The sequence below is a fragment of the Myxocyprinus asiaticus genome, chromosome 13, assembly GCF_019703515.2.
Source record: "Myxocyprinus asiaticus isolate MX2 ecotype Aquarium Trade chromosome 13, UBuf_Myxa_2, whole genome shotgun sequence".
In the NCBI taxonomy this organism is placed as follows: domain Eukaryota; kingdom Metazoa; phylum Chordata; class Actinopteri; order Cypriniformes; family Catostomidae; genus Myxocyprinus; species Myxocyprinus asiaticus.
Window position 1 is genome coordinate 14,246,861 of NC_059356.1, and position 25,138 is coordinate 14,271,998.

Here is a 25,138-nt window from a genome sequence, read left to right on the forward strand (position 1 = left end):
AATTTCAAGCTTGATTACACTCCATATAGTGCCATCTAGCTCTGCACATGCATCAGGCACTAGGAAGTGTAATTGAGCTTAAAATCACGATTGTGCCAAGAGACTGCAATGGCAAGATTTACAGTGAAAAAAGATGTATATTTTGGCTGACTGGATTGCTTCAGAAGACGTTGATTAAGCCATTGGAGTTGTATGGATTACTTTTATGTTGCCTTTATGTGTTTTTTGTTTTTTGGAGCTTCAAAGTTTTGGACACCAGTCATTTGCATTATATGGACCTACAGAGCTGAGATATTCTTCTAAAAATCTTAATTTGTGTTCAGCAGAAGAAAGAAAGTCATACACATCTGGGATGGCATGAGGGTGAGAAAATGTTGAGAGAATTTTCATTTTTGGGTGAACTATCCCTTTAATGATAGTTATGTATGAAACATGTTAATTAAATATAGCCTTATATAGGATCAGTCAATAAACTGTTTCTCTGAAACAGAGAGAGGGAGAGAGAGAGAGAGAGAGAGAGAGAGAGAGAGAGAGAGAGAGAGAGAGAGAGAGAGAGAGAGTAGACTAGTTGCCCTGATACAATAGGCCACGTCTGCTTTAGATGCCTGTCTTTTTCTTCTTCTTCTTACCCCTCCCTGCTCTCCTCTTTTAGCACGAGCAGCCCCGAGCCTTCACTCATCGGTCCATCACTGCGATAAAGCGCTCGCGCCCTGGAGATCACCTCAGTATCTCGCTGTTCACGTGCCACTGCGTGAGTTTGGGAATATAGTACTAAGATTTACGTTTTGGAGCATCGTTGACCGTTCTTTTCTTCAAAGGTATTTTGATGTTACCAACAGAAATCTCAGGAGGAGTGTGTTTCAGCACAAGGTAAGTGCGAGCAGACGCATGAGCAGGTACTCTGCGTCTGCTCTCACCTGCTCTCATCAAATACATACAGTACGTCTCATCATGATAACATTTCTATGTCGACTACTGTGCTCACATTACATACAATTGCGTGATATTTTCACATCACTTTAACAAACACTTTTACATGCTGTCGACTTCTGTAATTGTACTGAAATGCACACTTTAATAGTGCATATACTGTACTTGGGTGCAAAAACATAAATATTTGATATTTTAATATTGCGTTTGCATTTAGTAAAATTGTCAATTATAAGTTAAGATAGAAGAAACATTTTTTTGAGTTCCGTTAATGTCAACAATGCCAAACAAAACATTAGCCTATACGTTTAAAGTGAAACAGGCCTTCTGCTATATTTTTAAAGCAAAAAAAAAAAAAAAAGAAAAATAAAAAAACAATAATCTGGTTATTACATCGTGAAGGCTATTTTTTGATTGTTTAGTCTGTAGTGGGATATTTTATTATTATTATTATTATTATTATTATTATTATTATTATTATTATTATTATTAAAGATTAGCCTACTTTATTCAGCTGGATGGAAAAAAAATCTTAAGGATCAAACTGATAGCCACATAATCTACAGCTCCATTTTCCCACAGATCTGTTATCACTGATGATCAGACAGCGAATGGCGTTGCTATGTTCAAAAGCAACAAATAGGCCTGCTATTATAGACATACAGTTCGTATTTACATTTACACTTTAAATGATAACATAGATCAGAGAGTTCCAGAATCTCATTCGACACGTCTCTTCAATAACGTCATTTATATGCTACACATTATTTTATTGTTTGAACAGTTGAATTAAACGTAAATAGATCCTACACATGTATCCCTTGATTTTCAGTGTTATTGTAGATTAAGACGGAGTTTTTTTTACTTAATTAAATATGAAGTTGAATGCTGCATTTTTAGCCTTTTTTCTTTTCAAGCTATCAGACCTTCCGTTATATTGTAGCCTATTATATTCCGTTAAAAGGGGATTGAAGGTTTTATTACACGTCAACTGAACTCCCATTATAATAGGGCACATTTTATTATTTAACATAAAACAAATTTTCCCCAGATTTAAAAACTACAAATCAGCGCACAAAAATAAAACGCAAATGTCATGATCCAATGATCCGTCAGTGAGTGTACAGCCGGTGTTTTTATTAAAACTGCATATCAGTTCAATTTACTGCATCATTTAAGGGAAAGATAATCGACATGCAATGTGTGATTTTAATCATGAAGGATTAAAACTCTTCATTCAAGCTTAAATCTTCAGGATTTGTTTTTTTTTTTTTTTTTTTTTTTTTTTTTTTTTTTGTGTGTGAATGAACGTTATAATAATAATAATAATAATAATACATTTTAATAATAAGCACCGACTGTAACCTTCAAATAATTGTTTATATATATATATATATATATATATATATATATATATATATATATATTTGCAGTTCAGAAAATAAAGAGGAAAACATATGGCCGAGCGCATAACAAAATCAGGAAATTGCATTTTCTTTTTTTCTTCTTTTTTTTTCTTTCTTTTTTTTACTATTCGGCCGTTTTCTGGTCAAACCAGTTTACTTAAGTGCCTTAACTCAAATACATTTGTTAATTCTGTAATTCTATGGTAGGCCTATAAAACCAATGCTTTGATCACATATGCAACTCATCGTTATTATTTCATTTAAAAACGCAGGCAAATTATGACAAAATAATGTTCATATTGTTTTGAAACGGTTTAGACCTTATTCCTATTTTAAATCTGATGTCGGACTCCAGTCTACGCTGGACTGGATTTCCACATAAATTTTGGGTGGTTTGCAAAATGTTTAAAAGAAATATTTTTTTTATTTATTTTATTTTTTTATTTACTTATTTATTTATTTATTTCATTGTTTCGATCACATAACAAAAATGTGTGCTGTAGACATGTGTGTTTGATCGAGGTCCTGATGAAGACACCAAGAGGATGGGATGGATTTATCTGAAGTGTCTGCTCACTGTCGGCGCCGCGCGCACCACGCTTTGAGCGCAATAGCAGAATCAAATCTGATGAACAATTATCAAAGCCAGACAAATCAAAAAAACAAAACAAACAAAAAAAAAAACAACACGGCCTTTTGGAAAGCCTGCACGGTAACATTTTATTACAGTTACCATGTTACACTTAAATATAATAGACTAATATTAGGCTATATTAAAAATAACACTGTGCATTAAAAGCAGCTCACAAAATAATTAGCTTATGTAATAAAAATCAACATGTTTTTTGGGGCACATCACCATAATGCCATCTTTTGTGGACATCCCTTTTTTAAGTACCATGTAAATACTGTTGTATGTGAATATGGGAATCATTTAGGCTTATCCTGTACTATGTACTCAAGTACCATGGTATTACTGTCTGATATCATCACTGTAGCCTACAGTAGTATCACCACTTTTGTAAGTGTAAGTACACATTCATTAGTACGCTATTATTCAGTTATTACATATGTAGTTACACTGTAACATCAGCACTACTGTAAAATGCAACCCTCTGCACAAACATGGATGTTTGTTTGTGTTTATCTGATTTATTTCTTTATATGTTCTTTGACATGTTGTTTGACTTCAGTCAGCACTCCAAAGAAGGAAGGAACGGAATGAAAACAGAGGAAAACCAATCATGTCTTCAGCAGGCTCCCTCCGCCACTCCTTATGGTGAGACACCGTGATTATTCTGACTATTCAATAAACAGCATCATACCACATTCAGAACAACAGAAGTCTTTCCATTTTGCAAAGCTTATTTAAAAAAAAATGGATCACACCATGACAAACTAACAAATACCAGCAGAAATATAAAATAACAAATATTCTTTTATTGTTTTTTCATGCTTTAAATGTTTGGTTAAAGCTGAACTGTGTCATTTCATATTTTGAAGATTTACTCCTTTAAATTTCATAGCAAATTTTCATCAAATTTAATTGTGTTATGTTTAACAAAATGTAATTAATAAAACTTAAAATATTTAGTTTTTCTATTTTTTTATTTTATTAAACATGAATCAATTCAGTTTGATGGAATTTTGTTGTGAAATTGAAATGCGTAAATCTTAAAAATAATGTTTTAGTCCTGCCCCAAACCCGCAGACCGCTCAAACAAACAGAAGAATGTTTTGCTAGTGCCACAGAGTCGCAGTGTAAAACACTTTTAGTGCAAAATTAACCTAAAAATTACTTACTTATAGTTGACTCGACACTTTAAACTGGGATGTGAGAAAAAAAAATTAACATTGAAAAAATTACACACATCAGCTTCAATATTCATCAATTCATTTAACATTATTTCTGTAAATCTTTATCTGTTAATATCAGTTCTCTTTTCTTTTCCATTAGAGCATTTGGGAGGAGGTGAGGTGTGTGCAGGGTGTGAGTCTCACATCGCAGACCGCTTCCTCCTGCGTGTGAATGAACTGTCCTGGCATGAGACCTGTGTCAAGTGTGCAGTATGTCGCAGCGCGCTGAGTGGGACCTGCTACTGTCGGGACCGCTTGCTTTACTGCAAGCATGATTACGAGAAGTAAGGAAGCAATTATTTATATATGTGGATGACCCCCAAAAAGTATTTGGACACTTACATGTCACACTTAAAAATACAAATCTGAATGTTATTGCATTAGATAACAAAATTTCAAAGCAAGTGACATCTGCAAACAAATAATGCAAGACCTTTTCTCAGAACAAACTGAACACTTTTCTGAGCCTTATTGCTATGAATTTTAATCAACTGGTGTCAAGGTAATTTTTAGTGAATATATGAAGTCAGCTGCCCTCAAGTTCACACAGGTGTCCTACCAGAGTAACCACAGGTGTTTTTATGAAATGTTTTACTTGAAAAGTGTCTTTAAAAAAAAATGCTTTGATATCTAATGCAAAGACGTTCAGACATTTTTAAGTGAGACTTAAAGTAGTTAAAGGAATAGGAATAGTTCACCCATAAATGAAAATTCTCTCATCATTTACTCACCCTCATGTCATCCCAGATGTGTATAACTTTCTTTCTTCTGCTGAACTCAAATGAAGATTTTTAGAAGGATATTTCAGCTCTGTAGGTCCATATAATGCAAGTGAATGGGTGCTCTGTAGGCTAGAATATATAGTAAAACAAAAAAGGACTTAAATATTGTTCTGTTTCTCACCCACACCTATCATATCGCTTCAGAAGACATGGATTTAACCACTGGAGTCATATGGATTATTTTTATGCTACGTTTATATGCTTTTTGGAGCTTCACAATTTTGGCACCCATTCACTTGCATTATATGGACCTACAGAGCTAAAATATTCTTCTAAATATCTTAATTTGAGTTCAGCAGATGAAAGAAAGTCATACATATCTGGGAGAATCTTCATTTTTCGGTGAACTATCCCTAAGGAATTTTCCTTTATGGAATTTTGAAAAATATTGGTGGTAGCTGACTCAAACTTGATGAACTGGACCATAAGGTTGTGGGTTCAAATCTGTGAATTGTAGTGAACCAGGGTTGCTGGTTCACTGGTGAATCAGTCAGTATCAATGTTAGTCAGAGGGAGATTCCGAGCACCCATAATTCCCCAGTGACATCACCGGCAGTGCGGACAGTTGAAGGACGATTTTGTGGCCGGTTATCATTGTTGTGAGAAGTGTTAGACACCGTTGAGTGGTATGGACACTCCCACTGTAGCCAACCTCATGGAGGAGAGCTGGAGGAAAACAGAAAGAAACAAAAAGACAAAAGAGGCATGAGAGAATTAAAGAGGAAGGAAATGTAAGGTAGAAGAATTCCCACCATGAATTTGAAGATAATTCTATAAATGTTCCTGGGAAGATTAATCACCTGAGAGTCAGAGATGTTAGGGTATGAAATGACCGCATTAATTGGCAATGTTTTTCCAATCATTTTTCTTCAGACCGAAGAAAAATTTAACCATTGATTTGATAATAGTCTTGCATGGAGGCTGGTAGCAAAGGTGTCATAATAAGGCTAAAGCTGATCAATCACTACAAATGAGATGACTGCTCTGGGATCATCATTGCTCAGTGAAATAATTTATATTATTTAAGTGTCTGCTGCTAACTGTATAGTGCATGTCTGCAATGTTATACCCTGTAGCTTGACCAATTTATAATACATAGAATATAGTAATTCTACATAACCTTTTCCTCTAGCACACCTCCAAAGGAGGGGTTTCCTTTCAAGATAAAAGTTTTCATCTCATACCATATGTACAGAAAGTTGCGAATGCTCAAGGATTCAATGCTTTATTTTTTTTGCCGAGCTCGGATGTAAATGCATCGTTTGCAGATATTGTTTGTGAATATTGAGTCTGCTCCATGGTATGTACTGTATTTGTGAAGGAGACTTGGCACAGTCTTGTGCCAGTGACCTTGAGTGAATCAACAACAATGTCTCCTTGTGTTCTCTGCTGTCTGTCCATCGGCACCCACCACTCCTGCCCCGTTACCCCTGCTCAGTCTACAGCAGGTGCTTGCTCCATTTTGGGGTGCCAAGGAATCTTTGGTGGTGTAGAATCTTTTTCTTATCTTGTGCTGAAAGTACACCGTAAAAATCTTTTGTCGGGTAACCTAAAATGTGCTTCGTGTGGTAACATCTAAATAAACTGGTTTTGTTCATGTCAAAATTATTATTTAATATGATTGAATCAACCTAACTACATAAGGTTACAGTAACGAAAGCAATTTTTAAGGGTCAGGTGAGGTAGAAATATCTCATTATAGAGCACGACAATCTGGTTCCGGAAGTAAAAACCCATTATTTTTTTTCAGAGATGAATTTGTTGTTACTGTTAACTTATAAACCTTTAAAGGCAGACCTACCGTGAGCTCCGAGGTTGTTCATCGATGGTATACTGTATGCTTCTGTTGAAGCCATCAGACTGCGCTATTTCAACTTCATTGTTTAAAAAAATCGTGTTTGGTGGCGGAATTCCTGGTGAACAACTACATTATCCATCCAGCAGACAAAGCTTCCCCAATCAGAGAATGCCCACCAAACAACCCCGCATGAGACTGCCCACTCTCATGGCACACTGTGAATGACACTAACAAGTTGGTCTCCTTTCACCCTTATACTACTTATATATTTGAATATATCAGAATATTTTTACATCTTGTACCTTTAAAATCGTGTCTGACTTTTTTGCCTGAGAACAAAGCTTATACTGTTTTGGTTCACCTTAGTGCTGATTGGTTTGGTTCATGGCTTACAACTCTTTAATGAAGGATTTTATGAAAAGTCTTTGGAAGAAATGAATGTGGAAAATACTTCCAGAACCCAGATGGCTGAAAAATTGGCCGTGCATTGTTGTGCTCTTTAGTTAACAAGAAATGTCGTTCACAACCCATTTTACTACGTAATCTGCCATATTTTGTATGTAATATAGTAATATACTATATATTATGCTTAATAAGCTGACAACTCTTAAGGTCATGTAAATGCCTTAAACAGTTTTCTTTTATTAGGGTTAGGTCATAAACGATTTAAGCAAAAACAGATCGGCAGAGGTAGATTTTTGCCTGTTACCCTGATTTTGCTCATGTAAATGTGCGCAAGTGCTGTGTGCATGCCTATTTATGTTTTGACGTTAAAAGCAGAGAATAACCTGATGATTTCAAGTCTCATGTAAACGGTCTTCAGTTTTTGAGTAAACTGATTTTGGATAGTTATCAGCGTATTGGTGTGCATGTAAACACACTCAATAAAAGTTGCATCAGCGGTGGTTCAAGTTACTAGATTTTGATAAAAGATTACAAAGATCAAAGAACCAGTTTTTACTTAGAATAACGTGCACAGATGAATCTTTCAATAATTTACAGTGTATGCCGGGTGTGTTATCATTCCTGATTTCTTTGCATCCTACCTTTCCTACCTTCACATTGCATCTGTTTCTTCTACTGTCCCTGATGTCCTTGTCATCAAATATTTGACTCTTATTGACTATTAATTTCTTGATCATTCCAGCAACACCTACACACATTCGGAAACCCAACTCAAAGCCAAACATCTATTCATTAAACCCACACACTCTTGCCAACATCCCTGAAATGGTCGAAAACTCTCCATCGTTGTCTTTCTGGCTTTTCTTCCTCACCACAGTGCCAGTAGATAACCATGCAACCCAACCTAATGAAACCAGTCCCAGACCAATAAAGGCTCTCAGCCCCAGGGTACGTGCCTGGATCCCTGGCAGAAAATTAGACTAGTGAAGGTCTCGGAGGCCTATCAGCCCCCTCCTTTACCCAAGACCCTACTTCCTCCACAAAGGCGAGCTGAGATGGGATATTTTAGACACCCTACATTTAATAGATCGCTCTGCAGGGTGGGAAACAGAACCCGCTGAAATCAGACCCTTGTGTGTAAAGAGATGCAAAGAACCCATAGGTAAGAAAAAACACAAATAAGATCTCAGTTTATAGCTCTATACTTATACAGTATGTCCAAAACTGTCTAATATTTGTCTATTTTTATTTCTCCAAAGGAATTTTAATAGAAACATCTGAGACAAAGATGATACTAAAATGAAACATAACTGAGATCTCTATAAGATTGTCTGAGCTATGAAAGTAACCAATGAGCAATAAAATGTTCCTCTGGGAATCACCATTTAAAAGAATACACCTATATCTGTTCAGTCAGAGTCATCGTAACAAGAGTATTGAGGTTGATGATTACCGTAATGTTCACATCTCTCCCTCTCTCTCTTTCTCTTTCCTCTGTGGATCTCTCCTTTACCTCGTCCATCACTGTCTGATTTCTAATAATATTTCTCTGTTCCAAACTTCATTTCCTACTTGTTGAGATTTATAGCTGCGATGACACCAATCGGTTTATCTCTCCATTTATCCCACATTTTCGCTTAATCATCTTGCAGCTCGCTGTCTCTTTGTGTCTGTGGGAAGGGGAGGGGGGTGGAGGGGTCTTGATTGGGAATGCTGCTAATTATGTTCCTAGACATGACTACAAGCTGTGTTGTGTTTAGAGAGTTGTTGTACTGTCAGAGAGGAGTATAACACATGGATTCTGTGAGAGGATGTTGTTGTACCTTGCATTTGATAAGCTAAGGCAAGCATAACATTTGCTCATATACTGTGTGTACAGTAAATGCATGGGTATTAAACATTCATTTGCCCTGCACTGTTTGTGCTAAGGACATAAATGTTATCTCAAATCGTGCAGCTTTGTTGAGGTATGCTATTACTTTTCAAAGTGATTGGATATGCGATTTTCGCCTGGTGGATGAGAAAATAGGTGAAAAATCCTTACACTTACAATACACTTACATTGAAAGAGAGACATAGGGAAATAAGGAAATGTAGTTGAGTCTTGGGCCAGTAAGCAAGCCACCTTGCAACCGCACAGCATCATGCTAAAAGGTCAATAAGGCGATTCAAAAATACTTGGGCTGATGATTTAACACGTTAATTTAGTGTGGTTATTTATATAAAAAATTATGTTAAAAAAATTACATAATTAATCATGCCCCCTGTCCTGAATGTATATTCTGTAATAAAAGTATGTATTTGCCAACCATTTGAGTAATTCAAGAATCAAATACATGTAACTTTGTGTTTTTATGAGCCGCATCAGCAGGGGCAGTCAACACACTTCAACAAACCACACAGAATGAGAGCCGGGCTGAGTTCAGAATGGCATACTACCAAACTACTCATTTTTATTTGTATAGTGCATTTCACAACACACATCGTTTCAAAGCAGTTTTACAGAAAATCATGCATTAACAGAAAATAAAACTGTAATATCTATAAAGACTTAGAGTCATCATTGTGTAGTTTGATTAAATATGACTGTAAATTGTGTATAAAAATAAATAATTAAATAATTAAATAATAACTGTATTTAGAAACCCAGTGAGCAAGCCAAAGGCGACTGTGGCAAGGAACACAAAACTCCATAAGATGTTGGTTAATGGAGAAAAATAACCTTGGGAGAAACCAGGCTCACTGTGGGGGCCAGTTCCCCTCTGTCTAACAGCATGAATATAATGCTAATATTAGTTATTTATGTGCAGTGCAGTTCATGGTTTAAAATGATTAAACTAAGTAAGTATTAAGGGTCAGTGTTTAAACAGATTTTGTAAGAACTGTAAGATTAATGACTAATGTCTTTGAAGTCCATCCTGGATTAACTGCAGAAGTTCACATAGATGCATTGTCCTTGTTAGTTGGCTGATGAAGGCATTTGTTGGCAAGTAATTGAAAGTCCATGTATTCCATTTTAAGAGTGTAGTCCATCATTAGACCAAGGTGATGCAGGCAGAGATCAGTGAGGTGCATCGCAGTTCAACCGGCCAGTAATTTCGTTGAGGTCTATCCTAAGTTCAAAGTTCAGGCATTGGCACATGAAGTTGCCATGTCTTATGGTTGGAGTTAGCATCAGTTCATCCCCTGAAGTCCATCGTAAAAGACTTAAGTGATGTCTGGCTGGCACTGGCTGCATTTAGTCGTCATCACTCAGGGACACATAGCAGTGGAGTCCGACACCAAGCAATAACAGAGGTGGATCTGGCCGGCTCTGGTAACCTCGGGATATGAATCCCAAGATTGAGACAGGAAAACAAACAGAATAATATTAGCATAGATGCCATAAACATTTTTGCAGTTATAGAGCATGAAAAAATGGCAGACCTAACTGTAGCAGCCTAATTGTGAGTTGAAGGATAAATTAGGTGTATGCCTGGCTAAATAGATGAGTCTTTAGTCTAGAATTAAACTGAGTGAGTGTGTTTGCATCCCGAACAGTGTTAGGGAGACTATTCCGTAGTTTAGGAGCCAAGTAGGAAAAGGATCTACCTCGTTTTGTGGATTTTGATATTCTAGGAACTATTAACAAGCCAGAATTTTGTGATCGTAATGAACGTGATGGAATATAGAGTGGTAGAAGGTCACTTAAGTACTGCGGAGCTAGACCATTCAAAGCTTTGTACGTAGTTAACAGAATTTTAAAATTAATACGAAATTTAGCAGGTAGCCAATGTAACGATGATAAAATGGGGCTAATACGATCATATTTCTTCGTTCTAGTCAGCACTCTGACAGCTGCATTTTGAACCAATTAAAGTTTATTTATTAAACTTGCAGGACATCCTCCCAGTAATGCATTACAATCTAGTCTTGAGGTCATGAACGCATGAATTAGTTTTTCACATTCAGCAACAGAGAGCATGTGTCATAACTAGCAATATTTCTGAGGTGGAAGAATGCTGTTTTGATTTTCAAAGGACAGATTGGTATCAAATATAACACCTAAGTTCTTTGTTGTAGAAGACGATGTATCAGTACATCCATCGAGAGTCAAATTATATTTTAGCGGCTTATTTTTAGAGGTTTTTGGTCCAATCATTAGTACCTCTGTTTTGTCGGAATTGAGTAGAAGGACATTTCTGGCCATCCGATCTTTGATTTCATTGATACACTCTGCTAATTTGGAGAACTGTGAAATTTCGTCGGTTTCAAAGAAATATAAAGTTGGGTATCATCGGCATAACAGTGGAAACTTATTCCACGATTCCTGATAATATCTCCCAGGGGAAGCATATATAAGGAGAAAAGCAGAGGCCCTAAAACTGATCCCTGTGGTACTCCATACTTAACTTTTGTTTGATTTGACAATTACTTGTTTACACAGACAAAGTGGTAGCGGTCTGCTAAATAGGGCCTAAACCAAGCTAATGCAAGTCCACCAATGCCTACATAATTCTCAAGCCTATTCAAGAGAATGTTGTGATCTATGGTGTCGAAGGCAGCACTAAGATCTAAAATCACTAGAAGTGAAATGCAGCCGTGATCAAACTACACTTACTATTTCTGCCATAGATGTGGTAAGGCAGCAGCATTAGGAGTAATAGGCTATGGGTAGTAGGCACACTTGACAGCTGGGCGAAGCACAACAGAATGCACCTCGTAATGCGATTTTTACAGTTTCAACTACTTTTAACTAAAAACGCAGCATTTATGATACTGAAAACAAGTGAGACAACTCAAAAGCCTCCGTCTAACGCACATGTACATAGACTGACAATTACAAATAGCGCAGATGAAGGCAAGAATGCATCCTGTGAGAACAGGACAGATTGGCCAATTCAATTGCAAAATGGATTGCTCAACTGATTAATTATATGGGAATAAAACAAACAACATATTGACTTCTAAAACCAATTTTTATTGTCTTATCAATGCTTTACTCATCTGCTGTAATAAAGCAACATAAAATCTAAATTATTAAATTTATTATAGCCCTATAATATTTATATAATAGTTATTATGTATTATTTATATTGAATTATCTTTATTTGGGGGCCTTTCTAAGCAAATATTGATATGCAGTTAATTACGATTCATTCGATTAAAACATTTAATCAATTGACAGCTATAAAAAAACACATTAAAAATGCAATGTACACAAAACAATTACTTGAATATGCCTCTACAAAGATGAACATGCTTTCAAAAGTCATTTTAATATTTTTTTTCTTAAAATCAAACATCTATAAGAGTATTAACCGTTTGGGGAGAGTAGAAAAAATAATAATAATAAATTCTCATTAAAGGCTTAAATGTTGGGGGGAAAAAAGAAATGTAGTGTGGATTTTATTATTATTATTATTATTATTATTATTATTATTATTATTATTTCTTTAAAAAAATAAGCAGTGACATTTTTTTTCGTATTTAAAAAAAAACCTTTTGTCTATCAAATCGAAGTCAGATGGTGTAACCAGCCCATTGTCCATAGGGGCCACAATTTGTTCCTGGCAAGCAGCAGATGCCCTAACCCCGCCACCACCCTAATCCTAACCATATCGAGCCTGTAAGAAAGAGTAACCTGCCAGGAACAACGGATGGCACCCTTCTCCCATCGCGGTGTAACCATCATGCAGGTAGCAATTTTGTTGCCATGTGACAAGAAAACCATAAAACAGAGCCCTTTAGACCCCTTTAGACCTTTTTGACTGTGTGTGAAGATATTTTGACATTTGTAATATAATGCACATTTACTTCAGGTCAAATGGAGTAACCCTAAGAAAACTTATTGATATACTTCCTGATATTCGTTGCATTTTTTATTTTATTTTTTTAATTATTGATTAAGTTCACTCAAAGAGCGTATTCAAGTAGCAAGGAAAAAACCCTTTACTTGATGGTCACACAACATTACATTATTTTATTTTATTTTTTTGTAGAAAATGTTATAAAGGTTTTTCAAAACTGTATGAAACCAACATGGACACAAAAAAAATCACATTTATACAAACTTGATATGTGTGTTTTAATCTAGATTCTTAGCAGATTGCTCATTTGTATCATCGCAGACAGCCTTATTTGTCAGTGACCCTTTCTGAACACCTTAGTAACCCATAGCAACACGCTTAAAACACTCAGAGCAACTATAACACCCAGAAACCCACCCACAACATCCTAGCATAGTGTCTGCGAGTTGCCTGCACTACTAAAAATGTAAACAGAAAATGTAAAAATCTAGTTTCTAGTTTAAAATGTATGACACTGAGTCGCCTCAAACCTACTTTTGGTAGAAATATAGAACCTCATATGTTTGGTCCTGTTGGTGAATCTGTTTAGATGGTGTTTCAGATGAGGAGAGAAATACATTATGAAACTTCAAGCCAAGTGGCTCATAAAGTATATAGTAATATTTCCTGTGCTACTTTTGGAAAACGTGTATTGCAGCCACACTCCTTTGGTGTCTACACCTAATTTTCCCATCGGTCCTCTTCAACCCCTACACATCACATTTCTTAGGGAATGAGTGGAAAGGGACAGGACAGCAGGGAGAGTGGGGGATATCAGAAGGCTATGGAGGTTACAAACAGAGGTGGAGAGAGGAAGATGATGGTAAAAGAGCAGAGATGAGCTTGAGGTGTCTCCTCTTGTGATATTGCCACTGTTTTTGCATAATGTGTGATGAGTCCCCATCACCTCGCCTCCCGCACAACAATTTCATTACAGACGGCTAATAAATGTTTCATGACAGAACAAGCTGCTCGCCTTGGCTTTATTAAATCTGAGATAATAAAAGAAGAATGGCAAAAAATGATAGTTGGGTGGTGGGGGGTGGTTGGGAGAGAGATAGGAAGAATGCCATAGATATTCTCAAACAGGGCTGCCGTATCTTCTGTTTCTGGAGCAACGAGCTCCCCCGTCCCCCCCGCCCTACTTCTTTTTTTTTTTTTTCGCTCTGCCACAGAAAGACAGGAAATGAGAATCTGGCTGACAGGATATTGCGTTCTGGTGGCCTGGGGATTAGCTGTTTTATCCAAACACACACATACATTCACAGACTCACTCTAGCTCCACACAACTCAACACATCGATTCTGGCGGTTTGTGCATTCTTGTGCATCTATTCCATGTACACACAAGGTATGTGGAAAATTATTTGTGTTTGTAAGGTGTGGACAATTAATGTTGTCAATCAGTAAATGTATCGCAATAAGAAATTAGCACATCCATTGTGCATATTGCATATTCATTGTGTAATATTGTGTGAAATGTTCTAGATGAGATGATAGTAGGTGTGATATCTTGAGGTCAATCCAAACCGGTCTCATGACAACTCGTAATTATAGTACGAGATGGCAAAATCATAAGAAATTGTACAAAAACGTACAACTTTTACTTCCATAAAGAAAAAAAAAGAACAATTATCAGTTATTATTATATATATATAATTTTTCCTAAGTTTAACAGCTAACCCAAACCAAAATCCAACCATAAAGTCTAACCCCTTGCCCGAACCCTAAACCATGATTTTAATAGGATAATAACTTTTGTGGACCACAGTAGAAAGAAACAGTGGGGTTTGGAACGAGACGAGGGAAGCGTATTTTTATTATGCAGGCTATTATATCACTTATATTTTCTTTCTTAAAGTAAAGTGTTGGATAGGAGGTTAGTGAAAATGTTATGCCTGTATTATACTGATTTGAAATTCTGTACCAATTATAGTGAATTATTACAAGTTGTCATGAGACTATGTTGGGCTAATCATAGGTTACTTCATACTGGCCAACATGATCACACAGAAAGTCAAAGTGTTGCTTCCCACAAGTTACCCACAAGCGCCATCTCCCATCACACATTTTCCCATTGTTCAGGTGGGTTTACCTCCTCCTGTGTCAGGCATGTGGGAGACCCGGGTTCTTGTCTCGCGTTGAACCCAGGAAGTAATTGCATTCGCATAATCATTGATATGTGTGATTTTGAGGGTTCATTTTACTCCATTGACAGTTAGGTTTAGGGTTGGGGTTTGGGCATAGTTAATAAAAAATTACTTTTGGTGCCCCTTTGTGGGAATTTCACACAGAAACTGGAGCTCACATGTGCCCTAATGTTCAAAGTCACTTCCTGCCTTGGCCACTGGGGGCAGTGTTTCAAATTTTGGTAAGTTTAGCTCAAGAAAAGTCAATCTACTATTTCCAAATTCACTGTGAGATCAGTCTGTACTGGCTATCAGAACCAGTTTTTCTACCAAATGTTTGGTCTGTTGACAAGTAACACCAAAGCACTTTGAAAATTCTTCAAAATACTCGTATTCATTGTAGCATTGTGGTCAGTCATTGCTACAATGTAATAAGTGAAAATGTGCAGTTGTTACCTTAAGAGAATAGTTCTGCCTGACCTGAACCTTAATTACTTTTGTTGCTGTAACCTAATTAGTCAGGTTACATTTACATGTATGCACTTGGCAGATGCTTTTATCCACAGCGACTTACAGTGCATTCAATGAATTTATCAAGTATGTGTTCTCAGGTTGATTATGTCTTATTAAATTGATTTTGACTTGGATAAAACCAGTTTTGACTTGGATGAAACTACTTAATTTAGATGTTACCACATGAAGCACACCAACCAGGTCATCCAGTAGTATCATACAAGACCAAATGGGTTATATGCGGATCCTTTCTCTTCATCCAGAAAATGTTTTCCATTACAGAACCAATTACAACTTGAAAATGGGATTTTATTTTATTCTATCTGGTGAGAATCAAGTCCATAGGAACAGATAATGATCTTATACATACATTTTCAAAACACTGTAGTACAAAAGGTATCCAAAGGGTATTAGTAAACACTAACACATTGTCTCATGATAACTCGTTATAATTCGTACGAGATGGCGAAATCATACGATTTGGCATGTGCAAAAATGTACAACATTTATTCCCATAGAGACCAACCAATTAACAAACAGAATTTCAAATCGATACAATACAGCCGTCAAATTTTAGGTAGCCTCCTAGCTTTCAAGCTAAAATCATGGTTAGGTTTAGGGTTTGGTGTTTGGGTAATTAGTTAGACAATTTTGCCATCTCGAACTGTTATTATGACTTGTTATGAAACTGGGTTAGTAAATACAAATAATGCCATCATGCCCACTGAAGTGTATTTTTCAAAAACTGTCTACCCATTATTACAGGATTGTCTCAATATATTTTATCACAGTATGGACTGCATTTGGTGTAAGTAATTGCATTTTTACCAAAAAAACAGAAACAAAAAAGAATTATTATAATAATAATATACTCTATTACAATTATGTTGTGTTTTTATTACAGATGAGAACACATAAAGATGATACAGTAGGTTTTATGTCCTAATGAGTCTGTTGAAGTGTTTTTTCATTTGACTAATAAAACATAAATGACACATTAGAATCCAGCTGAGACTGGTAACATCATTTCATTGCAAGTTTCACAGCCCCTTGGATAGATATGACACTTTTTGTCCATTAGCACAGGCTCAAACGTAATGATCTGTCTCAACACAATTAAACATAATTAGATAATTAAAGTTGGTATTTCATCCCATTTTTTGAATGTTAAGTACACTATAGTGACTGTTACAATGATCAAGCTGAAGTTTTATCAAAAATATACTCAAGTGTGTATATGACAAGACTGGGACAGTATAATGTGTATCAGTAGTGAACAGTTTAGATAGATGCTCACCTGTGCTTTCTCTTTTGCATATGAGTGGTCTGATGTATAAGTTTTATCAGCTACCTGTTGGTTTTCTCATATTTCATTGTTGTGAATATTGGCGTGTGTGTGTGTTGGGGAGGGAGGATGGCGGGAGCGGGTTGTGGGGAATGCTGGGAGATTTTAATAACGTAGAAGCAGTGCAGTGAGATTTAATAAAAGAAGATGATGTGATTACTGAACCCTGGCTCTGAGCCACCTTCCCTCACAGCAATATCCGCTCTCTCTCTCTCTCGCTCTCTCTCTCTCTCTTTCTTTTTTTCTCTCTCACTCATACACACACACACACACACAGCACCAACCCATGCAATTATATGTTCATGGATGATTTACATACGGCTTCCAAATAAACAAAGATGCACCAAAGTCTCATGTAAGTATGACAGTAAGTGTGTAATTATGTAAAAATATGTGTTCATGCATGGACCAGGCACCCACACAATGATTTTACCATAGATTCATATAAAGCTCTATTCAATTGACATCATCAACACAGCTCGTGGTTCCATACTACCTGATTCCCTTCTTGCACCAATAATTCCTTTCCCCTCAAGGTAGAATCATACTGTCTCTGAGGTTGTAATAACAGTTTATCCTCAGTTTACTCTGGCTTTCAGATCTGTACACGTTAAAATACGCTATTTGCTATTACCTTAGTAACCATCAGGTCTTGCAATGTTTCTTTTAGTTGAACATTTTCCCCCCATCTGCTTTTAAACTGTTTGTGGATGAATCTCATGAAAACATGTTCATCCTTAAATAAAAAAGAAAAACAAGAGAAAAGAAATTACTGTTTGCACAAAGAAAATTAAGCTTAATTTTCGGGACCAGTATTATATATACTGTAAATATATAGTACAGTATACACATATTTTAAGGTTAGTTCACCCAAAAATGAAAATTCTCTCATCATTTACTCACCCTCATGCCATCCCAGATGTGTATTACTTTCTTTTTCTGCAGAACACAAAATTTTCATCTCTGTTGGTCCTCACAATGCAAGTCAGAGGCGGATTATGACTAGCAAGGGCCCCGTGGCCAATTTTCTTTTAGGGCCCCCCGGACCAATTATCTTTCAAAGTTGAGATCCACGCAGTCAATTTTCATTGATTTATGTCTCTTTTAATACTCGTTCTGTTATTTACAGTCATATTAACTCAAACATACAGCGCGGTCATGGTAAAGAAACCGCTCAACCGAAACACGTTTGCTGAACAGCCACTGTTCTTAAAGAGACAGTAGCATTTTAACGTTTGTTATGTATAATGTAAACTCAATGTAAATACTACAAATTATGCATACAAAAACAAGAATGTAACAAAATGTTTAATAAAAATGTAAACATGCATATATTTAAAGGGGCAATAATACATTATGACATATTTTAACTTCATCAAACACTTTAAATATGAAGAATTTAACAAATAGACTTCTACAGTATGTACATATGGATTTGGTGAAACTTGGCAAAGAGTTCAGGCAGTTCTGGCTCGTGGTGCTATATCTTTTCTAACTCATCTGAATGATGGGGTGCGTTCCATTCAGAAGTGATCATCCCTACACCCTATTTCCTTCAAAGACTTTACTCTCCATTGTGAGAATTTCGAAGGGCTGAAAGGTTTGGGGCTCAAAAATAGTGGTCATTTGGTCATTTTATTGTAAATTCTGTTTGCAATGACCCTATAGCTTGGCTACCATTATTATTCTCCCATCAAAAAGTCTTGTGAAGGTATCATGCAAGCCAAAATCTCTTAGAGTAGATTATATTAACAGAATGTTTAAATGATCTAAGAGTCTGTTTTTGAATGTTCATGATTTCAAACATCAGGGGTCAAAACTTACACACAAACCCTTTAATCTGCTATAAGATGCTCTCTTTCTTACTGTAAGAATCTACAAATTCTACAAATTTCCAACTTCAAGCATTTAAAACTACTTTAAACTTTCAGACAAGGTTTTGTCAAACTTACATAGTTTGTCTCGACAAACGTTTCTAGGTTAGTACTTTTGTTCCACACAAAATAAAATATAAATATCTTCTTTTTGCAACCACCTAAGCCCAGTTATTTTTTGTAATATTGAGGATAAATGCAGTTATAGCAATGAATAGTATAATAAATGTTTTTGTTCGACAGCACTTTTCATACAAATCATAAAGCTTAACAATATAAAGCCTAAAGTATGAAATAATAGTCAGAAAATTCAAATTTAAAGAGTGGCTAAAATTTTTTTTAAATTAGAAACAGGAAGGCAAAAGGGTCCTATAACCAGGCTGGTGGCCCTCATAGTCACAGGGCCCTATTAAGGTGGCCTTGTATCAGATGACAGCTGTGGGGGCCACATATTCAAGCGTATATAAACATTTGTTTTAAAAGTTGATGGGGTGCCAGACTGTACTATAAATTTTTACTATAAATTCTCCTCCCTGCTCAGTCAGTCTCCATTTTCACTTTCTCCTTTTCTGTTTTTGGTGATTCACATTCTTCATGCATATCGCTCCCTACTGGGCAGGGAGGAGAATTTATTATTTAAAAAAATGACTTAAATATTGATCTGTTTCTCACCCACACCTCTCACATCGCTTCTGAAGATATGGACTAAACCACTGGAGTCATGTGGTTTACTTTTATGCTGCCTTTATGTGGATTTTGGAGCTTCAAAATTTTGGCACCCATTCACTTGCATTGTACATTGGACCTAAAGTGCTGAAATATTCTTCTAAAAATCTTAATTTGTTTTCTGCAGAAAAAAGAAAGTCATACACAACTATGATGGTTTGAGGGTGAGTAAATGATGAGAGAATTTTCAGTTTTGGTTGAACTATCCCTTTAACATTATTCTCAATGTTGATTGTCATTCTTATAAGTGGAATACATGACATTCTACTAAATTCCAGTAAAAATATTGTAATTCAAAGTTTTTATTTAAATCTGTTTAAAATAAAATCAAACAAATACTACCATGTGTAAATACTTTAAAATTCAATCATATTTCATTGTTAATTTTGTATTTCACAGAATAAGGTTTCTTTGGCATTACAGTAATGAGAATGGGGTGGCATGTGCTTAATTGTCATGAAAATAATTTTACAGTACAAAATTTTGAATTTTCTTGAGGCAAAGGATAATTTCTTTTTTATTATTATTATACCTCTGTTTTGATTTTAACCAGGACAGCTTTCAAGTGATTGGGTGATTCTCATAAAACCTGTCAAGAAAATGTCCTGGTTCTATTTCACTCCAAAATCAAAAGAAACAATTAAGAAATTGTATTCTGCAAACAGGAAATTAAGCCATTAACACTCTGTATACACTGGAAGCGTGCGGCATGTCGTGTTTTGTCAAAAGCAATAGAACCCATTTTAATTGATGACACTGTCTACATGTAGCACGACTTTGCGGCACGTCACACCAACAGTAAACGGGTATCCCGTTCCATTTTGCACTGCACGCACTGGCGCTACTACTGCCAACAACACAAATAAATGCTTTAGAAAATTCGTGTCGACGCGTCCAGTGGACACGCCCAGTGTAGACAGGGTGTAAGATTTTTTCACAGTGTGACATTATTTTCATGACAGTTACACATTTTACCCACCAATTCCCCTTGGTGGTCAATATGATTTTTTCATTATGACAATGTAAAAAGAAGACATTATTTCAATTGTAAACTATTAATACATCAATGTAGTTCTCCACTGGTATTGCCTATCATTCTCGCACATTTAAATTAAAAAAATCATTGTACAACAGCATCTTTTTCACAGTAATACAGTAAACAATTTCTGTGTTAACGTACTAAGAATCAACTTTAAAAACAATGGGATAGTAAAAGGAAAATACACTGACATGTTGTGGAAATGAGTATTGGGTGGGGGGGGGGGGGGGTGTAGGCTTTATTTTCTTGATGCAAAATGAAATTTCCTATTTTTTTTGTATTGATATGAGGTTAATGTGGACATTTTCTTTCTTGACAGGTTTCATGAGAATCACCCAAAAGTACTTTTCAGTTTCAATAAAATATCCTTTTTAATTTAGCTTTTCACAGAATTACATTTTTAATGAGCTTTTAAGTATAATTACTTGTTTTTTCTTATATCTTTTTTTTTATTTTGACCAGGACAGGTTTAATGAGATTCACCCTTTCAGTCAGTTGCTGAATGAATTCTGCTGAGGGTTTTTTGGTGTTGGTGTTCTTGGTTGTGGGTTTAGTAGGTGGTGATTTGGGTAATTTGGCAGTTTTGGCAGATGGATTGAGATAGATTAGCCGTAGCAGCTGCGTTTCGGACAGGATCATCATATCTGTGCAGATTAGAGGCTGTAATGTGCTGCCTGTCACTGCACCAGATTTCTGCTATGACACCTTCATCTCATGCAATCAGGGTTCCTCAAAAACACACTACAGACACACATACACATTAAAAACACTACAGACACACACCAGATTTCCCGCCATCCATCACTGAATTGTCATAGAGTCTCTGTTATCCATCAAATGTGCTTTTCATCTGTTCCTCGCCTCCAAAGCATCTTTATAAGTGTCACAGTTCCTTCCTTACATTTACCACCTCTCTGTCTTTGTTCACTTTTACTTTCATTAGTTGTGTAAGCATCGCTCTTACTATTGCTCATTTTTAGGATTAGGGATTTTTCAAAACCTCTAACCCTAAGTATTCAATTTTGGCATATCACTTATCCCTCACTGTTTGTGCTACTGACACAAATTGACACCTCAAATCATGCAGCTTATTTTCACCTGGTAGTTGATAAAATTGGCAAAAAAATACTTCCATAAACTCTTACTGAAGAAGTCATACCTCAGGGATGGTTTTGATAGAATATCATAGAGACTTTGGCTCAATTTGACCCAGACCAGTAAGTTACCACCAAGCAACCAATCTGAATGCCCTTAGCAACCGCAGAGCAACATGCTTGCAACCACTCAGAACACCTTAGCATTGTGTCATTCACCATTTTCTTCAGAAAGTGTAAAAATCTTTTTTTCTCATTTTATTCTTGTCCATTTCAGGATTTTGACAGTAACTTTGCTTACACATAGCACTTTATGCCACATGTCTCCTGTGAATGGTGACTGTTGCTTTGGGTCAATGAAGTGTGCACAAGGATTAGACTCTCATCTGCACTATATGAGGTTTTGGGCATACAGGTACATCTGTGGGTACCTGTCAGCACTGATGAGAGTACATGTGCATGGCCGTATATATGCTCCTGAAAGTGTGTGTGTGTGTGTGTGTGTGTGTGTGTGTGTGTGTGTGTGTGTGTGTGCATGCACGAGTGTGGTGTGTTTATTTGAGTGTGTGAAAAAGAGAGCAGAGAGATTAACCCCACGCTATCCTCAATCCCTTGTTATGAGTTTACAGCGTCTGTCTAGGCATTGCTCTGTTTAAACAACAATCTAATTAATCCTGTCTTTATTAGTTTCATGGAGCTCGGGAGGGAGGACGGGAGGGAGAGAGGGAGGAGAGGGAATTCTGGCAGAAAATATCAACCGGGGTGGGAGGGAGGATAGAGAGCAGGAAAAAATTAAGGGTTTGGCAGGGAGTTAAGACTGAAAGTGCAGTGCTTTTAAAAACATTTGTGATGTTGATGAGCGACGTGGAAGGGAAATGTAGTTTATAGAGAGTACAAGCTATTTGGGGTGTGGGTAGCCAACATGATCACACGGAAAATCGGCATGTTGCAACTGAATGTTCTGGTACCCTGAAATCTGCCCCTTTCTGTCAGACATTTTTGCATCAGTTCAAGTAAGTTTACCTTCTCCTGTGGTGCGACCAAGAGCACATTGTTTTAGCAGTGAGGGAGACCTGGGTTCTTGTCCTGCACTGAAACAAGGAAGTTCATAAAATCAGTGACTCTAAGATTACATTTTTCCTCTGACGGTTAGGTTTAGGGTTGGGTTTTGAGCATATGGTTATTCAAATATGCATTCCTCAAAACAGTATTATAGAATTTTTACAGCTATAAACAACTTGTTTTACCACTCACTTTTGGCACCCCTCTGTGGACATTTCACGGAAACTGAAGCTCACACTTGCCCATACGTTCAAAAACACTTCCCACTTTGGCCACTGGGGGCAGTGCTTCGAGCTTCAGTAAGCACAGACTGATTTCAGCTCAAGAAAAGTCAACTACTGTTTCTGAATTCACCATCAGTCTGGGGTAGTGTGGCAAATGACCTTTTTTGTTAAAATAAGTTAAAATATTTTATCTTATCCTAACTTAAAGCTTCACTATGTACGATTTTTTTTATTTATTTATTTATTTATTTATTTTGTTAGAAATGAACAGAATTTCATTAATGAGCGAGTACACCAACAACCCGTCTTCTAAACCATGTTTTTGCCTTACCCAATACACTATATGGAAAGTCTACATTAAAAAAAAATTATTTAGAGCTGCCGGGACAAAATTGGCTCAAAACAGCAGGCATACGTCATTCGTTCTTGCATGTTTACGTCATGTCCGTAAGAAGGTCCTGCTGTGGCACGACTCGCACGAGTGTCTGAGGAGCAGCAAGCGAGTGGAACAGCTGTTCAGCAGTAGCGTGAAATCACTCTCCTTATGTATTTTAACTGTTTGGTGAAGTTGTTTACCTGCTGTAATGCGTGGGTATGTTTTCTGGTAGGGTTGTTATGCTGTGTTTTTTTTCCGGTGAAGTTTCTGTAACATGTTTACTAATCTTAATATAATTAATTATAAATAATATACTAAGAGTATTTTATAACATTGCTGCAGTTTCAAAATTCCCAAAGTGTGTGTCTCTAAGTATGTGTGTGCCATTGTTTTCTTAGGCTTTTTTACCTCAGTCACAGACATGCACAAGTTGAAAGATTACTATTATTTATTTATTTATTCATTTTTTGCTTGACACAGACATAATGTTCTAAAAGTTGCAAAAAGTTTAAGCCAATAAAGTATTTTTGGAGCAATAAATCAGTGTACAGACACTCGCCATTTTATTCCTTTAAACAGATCCCCATGAACGTTTGCTCATCTCAAGTTGTTTATAATGTTCCGATTTCATAGCACAGTAATGTACTGTATATTAATTTTAGTGTGTAACCAACTCTCTGTTGTAACTTTACTTCCACATAAGCAGTTAATCATTTTTTTATTGTAATTGTGATATTGCATATTTCTGTGAATAATTTTCATGATCAAGAAAGTATTTCATCATTATTAAATCCTTGTTTTTGGTTTTTATATTAAAGTGTTATTGTTTGCATTGCATAGACCTACTATTGTAGTATAACGGGTCACTCGCTTTCTCAGCTGAGGCTTTCGATTGTAATATAAAAATATAGTGTCTTCAACTGAACTTGTATCAGCCATTTCACAAGTTTCACCTCTAAAATGTATATGTGTGGTAGGCTACAATACAAAACATTAATGTGTATTGTGTAGTGGATAAAACACTTTAGTGATCATATTAAAATGTAATTAAGAGTGCTGTTTATCTTCCTCAAAGTAATTATTAATATCAGTTATAAATGTTTATGCGAATAACATAATATCAACATGAAAATAGCTCGTCATGACTCCGCTCTGCAGGTAATCTCCGAGTCCTTGTTCAAACCACGAGTTTTATCTGCCACAAGAGGAGTGCCAAATCACAACTGACGTAAAGTGTTCCACCGCAAGTTACTTGCAGTTTTCTGCTTCAAACGCTAGAGGGCCAAAAGTTACATAGTGTAGCTTTAAAGGGATTTTTCACCCCAAAATGAAAATTCTGTCAAAATGTACTAACCCTAATGTTGTTTCGAACCTGTATGACTTTAAGGGCTTTATCATTGTGAGCATGCTAGGTACAGTGCAATGCACAACGATGTGCGCTACGTGTTATCCAATTTTCTTGAGAGCGCTAATCTTTAAAGCAATATTGTGAGCAAAAAAAGTGAGCATGGTTGGAAGTGTTTGCGCTATCTGTGGGTGTATGTGTGCAAACTGTGAGTGTATTATATGTTAATAAAGTGGCACAAAGCGCAATTTGCTGTTTTCCTGAGAAATAGGATATTGCGCTAAGACGTCTGAGAACAGAATAATTCTGGCCAAGCCCAATGACATTGAACGTATGATAGATTGCAAAAATAGTGCCTTAAGTCCTTCTTCTGTGAACACAAAAGAAGATGAAAGGCAGAATGTTA

The 25,138-nt window shown here is 36.2% G+C and overlaps 1 protein-coding gene across 1 annotated transcript in view; it reads left to right on the forward strand.

Moving 5' to 3' along the window:
- The first annotated feature begins 653 nt into the window (after positions 1-653).
- Positions 654-25,138, forward strand: part of LOC127450834 (LIM homeobox transcription factor 1-alpha-like) — a 34,748-nt gene continuing 10,263 nt past the window's right edge. The window contains exons 1-3 of the mRNA XM_051715233.1: positions 654-870; positions 3,530-3,615; positions 4,294-4,477. Of these exons, the coding sequence (XP_051571193.1) occupies positions 827-870; positions 3,530-3,615; positions 4,294-4,477 (314 nt within the window). The 5' untranslated portion in view covers positions 654-826. The remainder of the gene's footprint in view (positions 871-3,529; positions 3,616-4,293; positions 4,478-25,138) is intronic.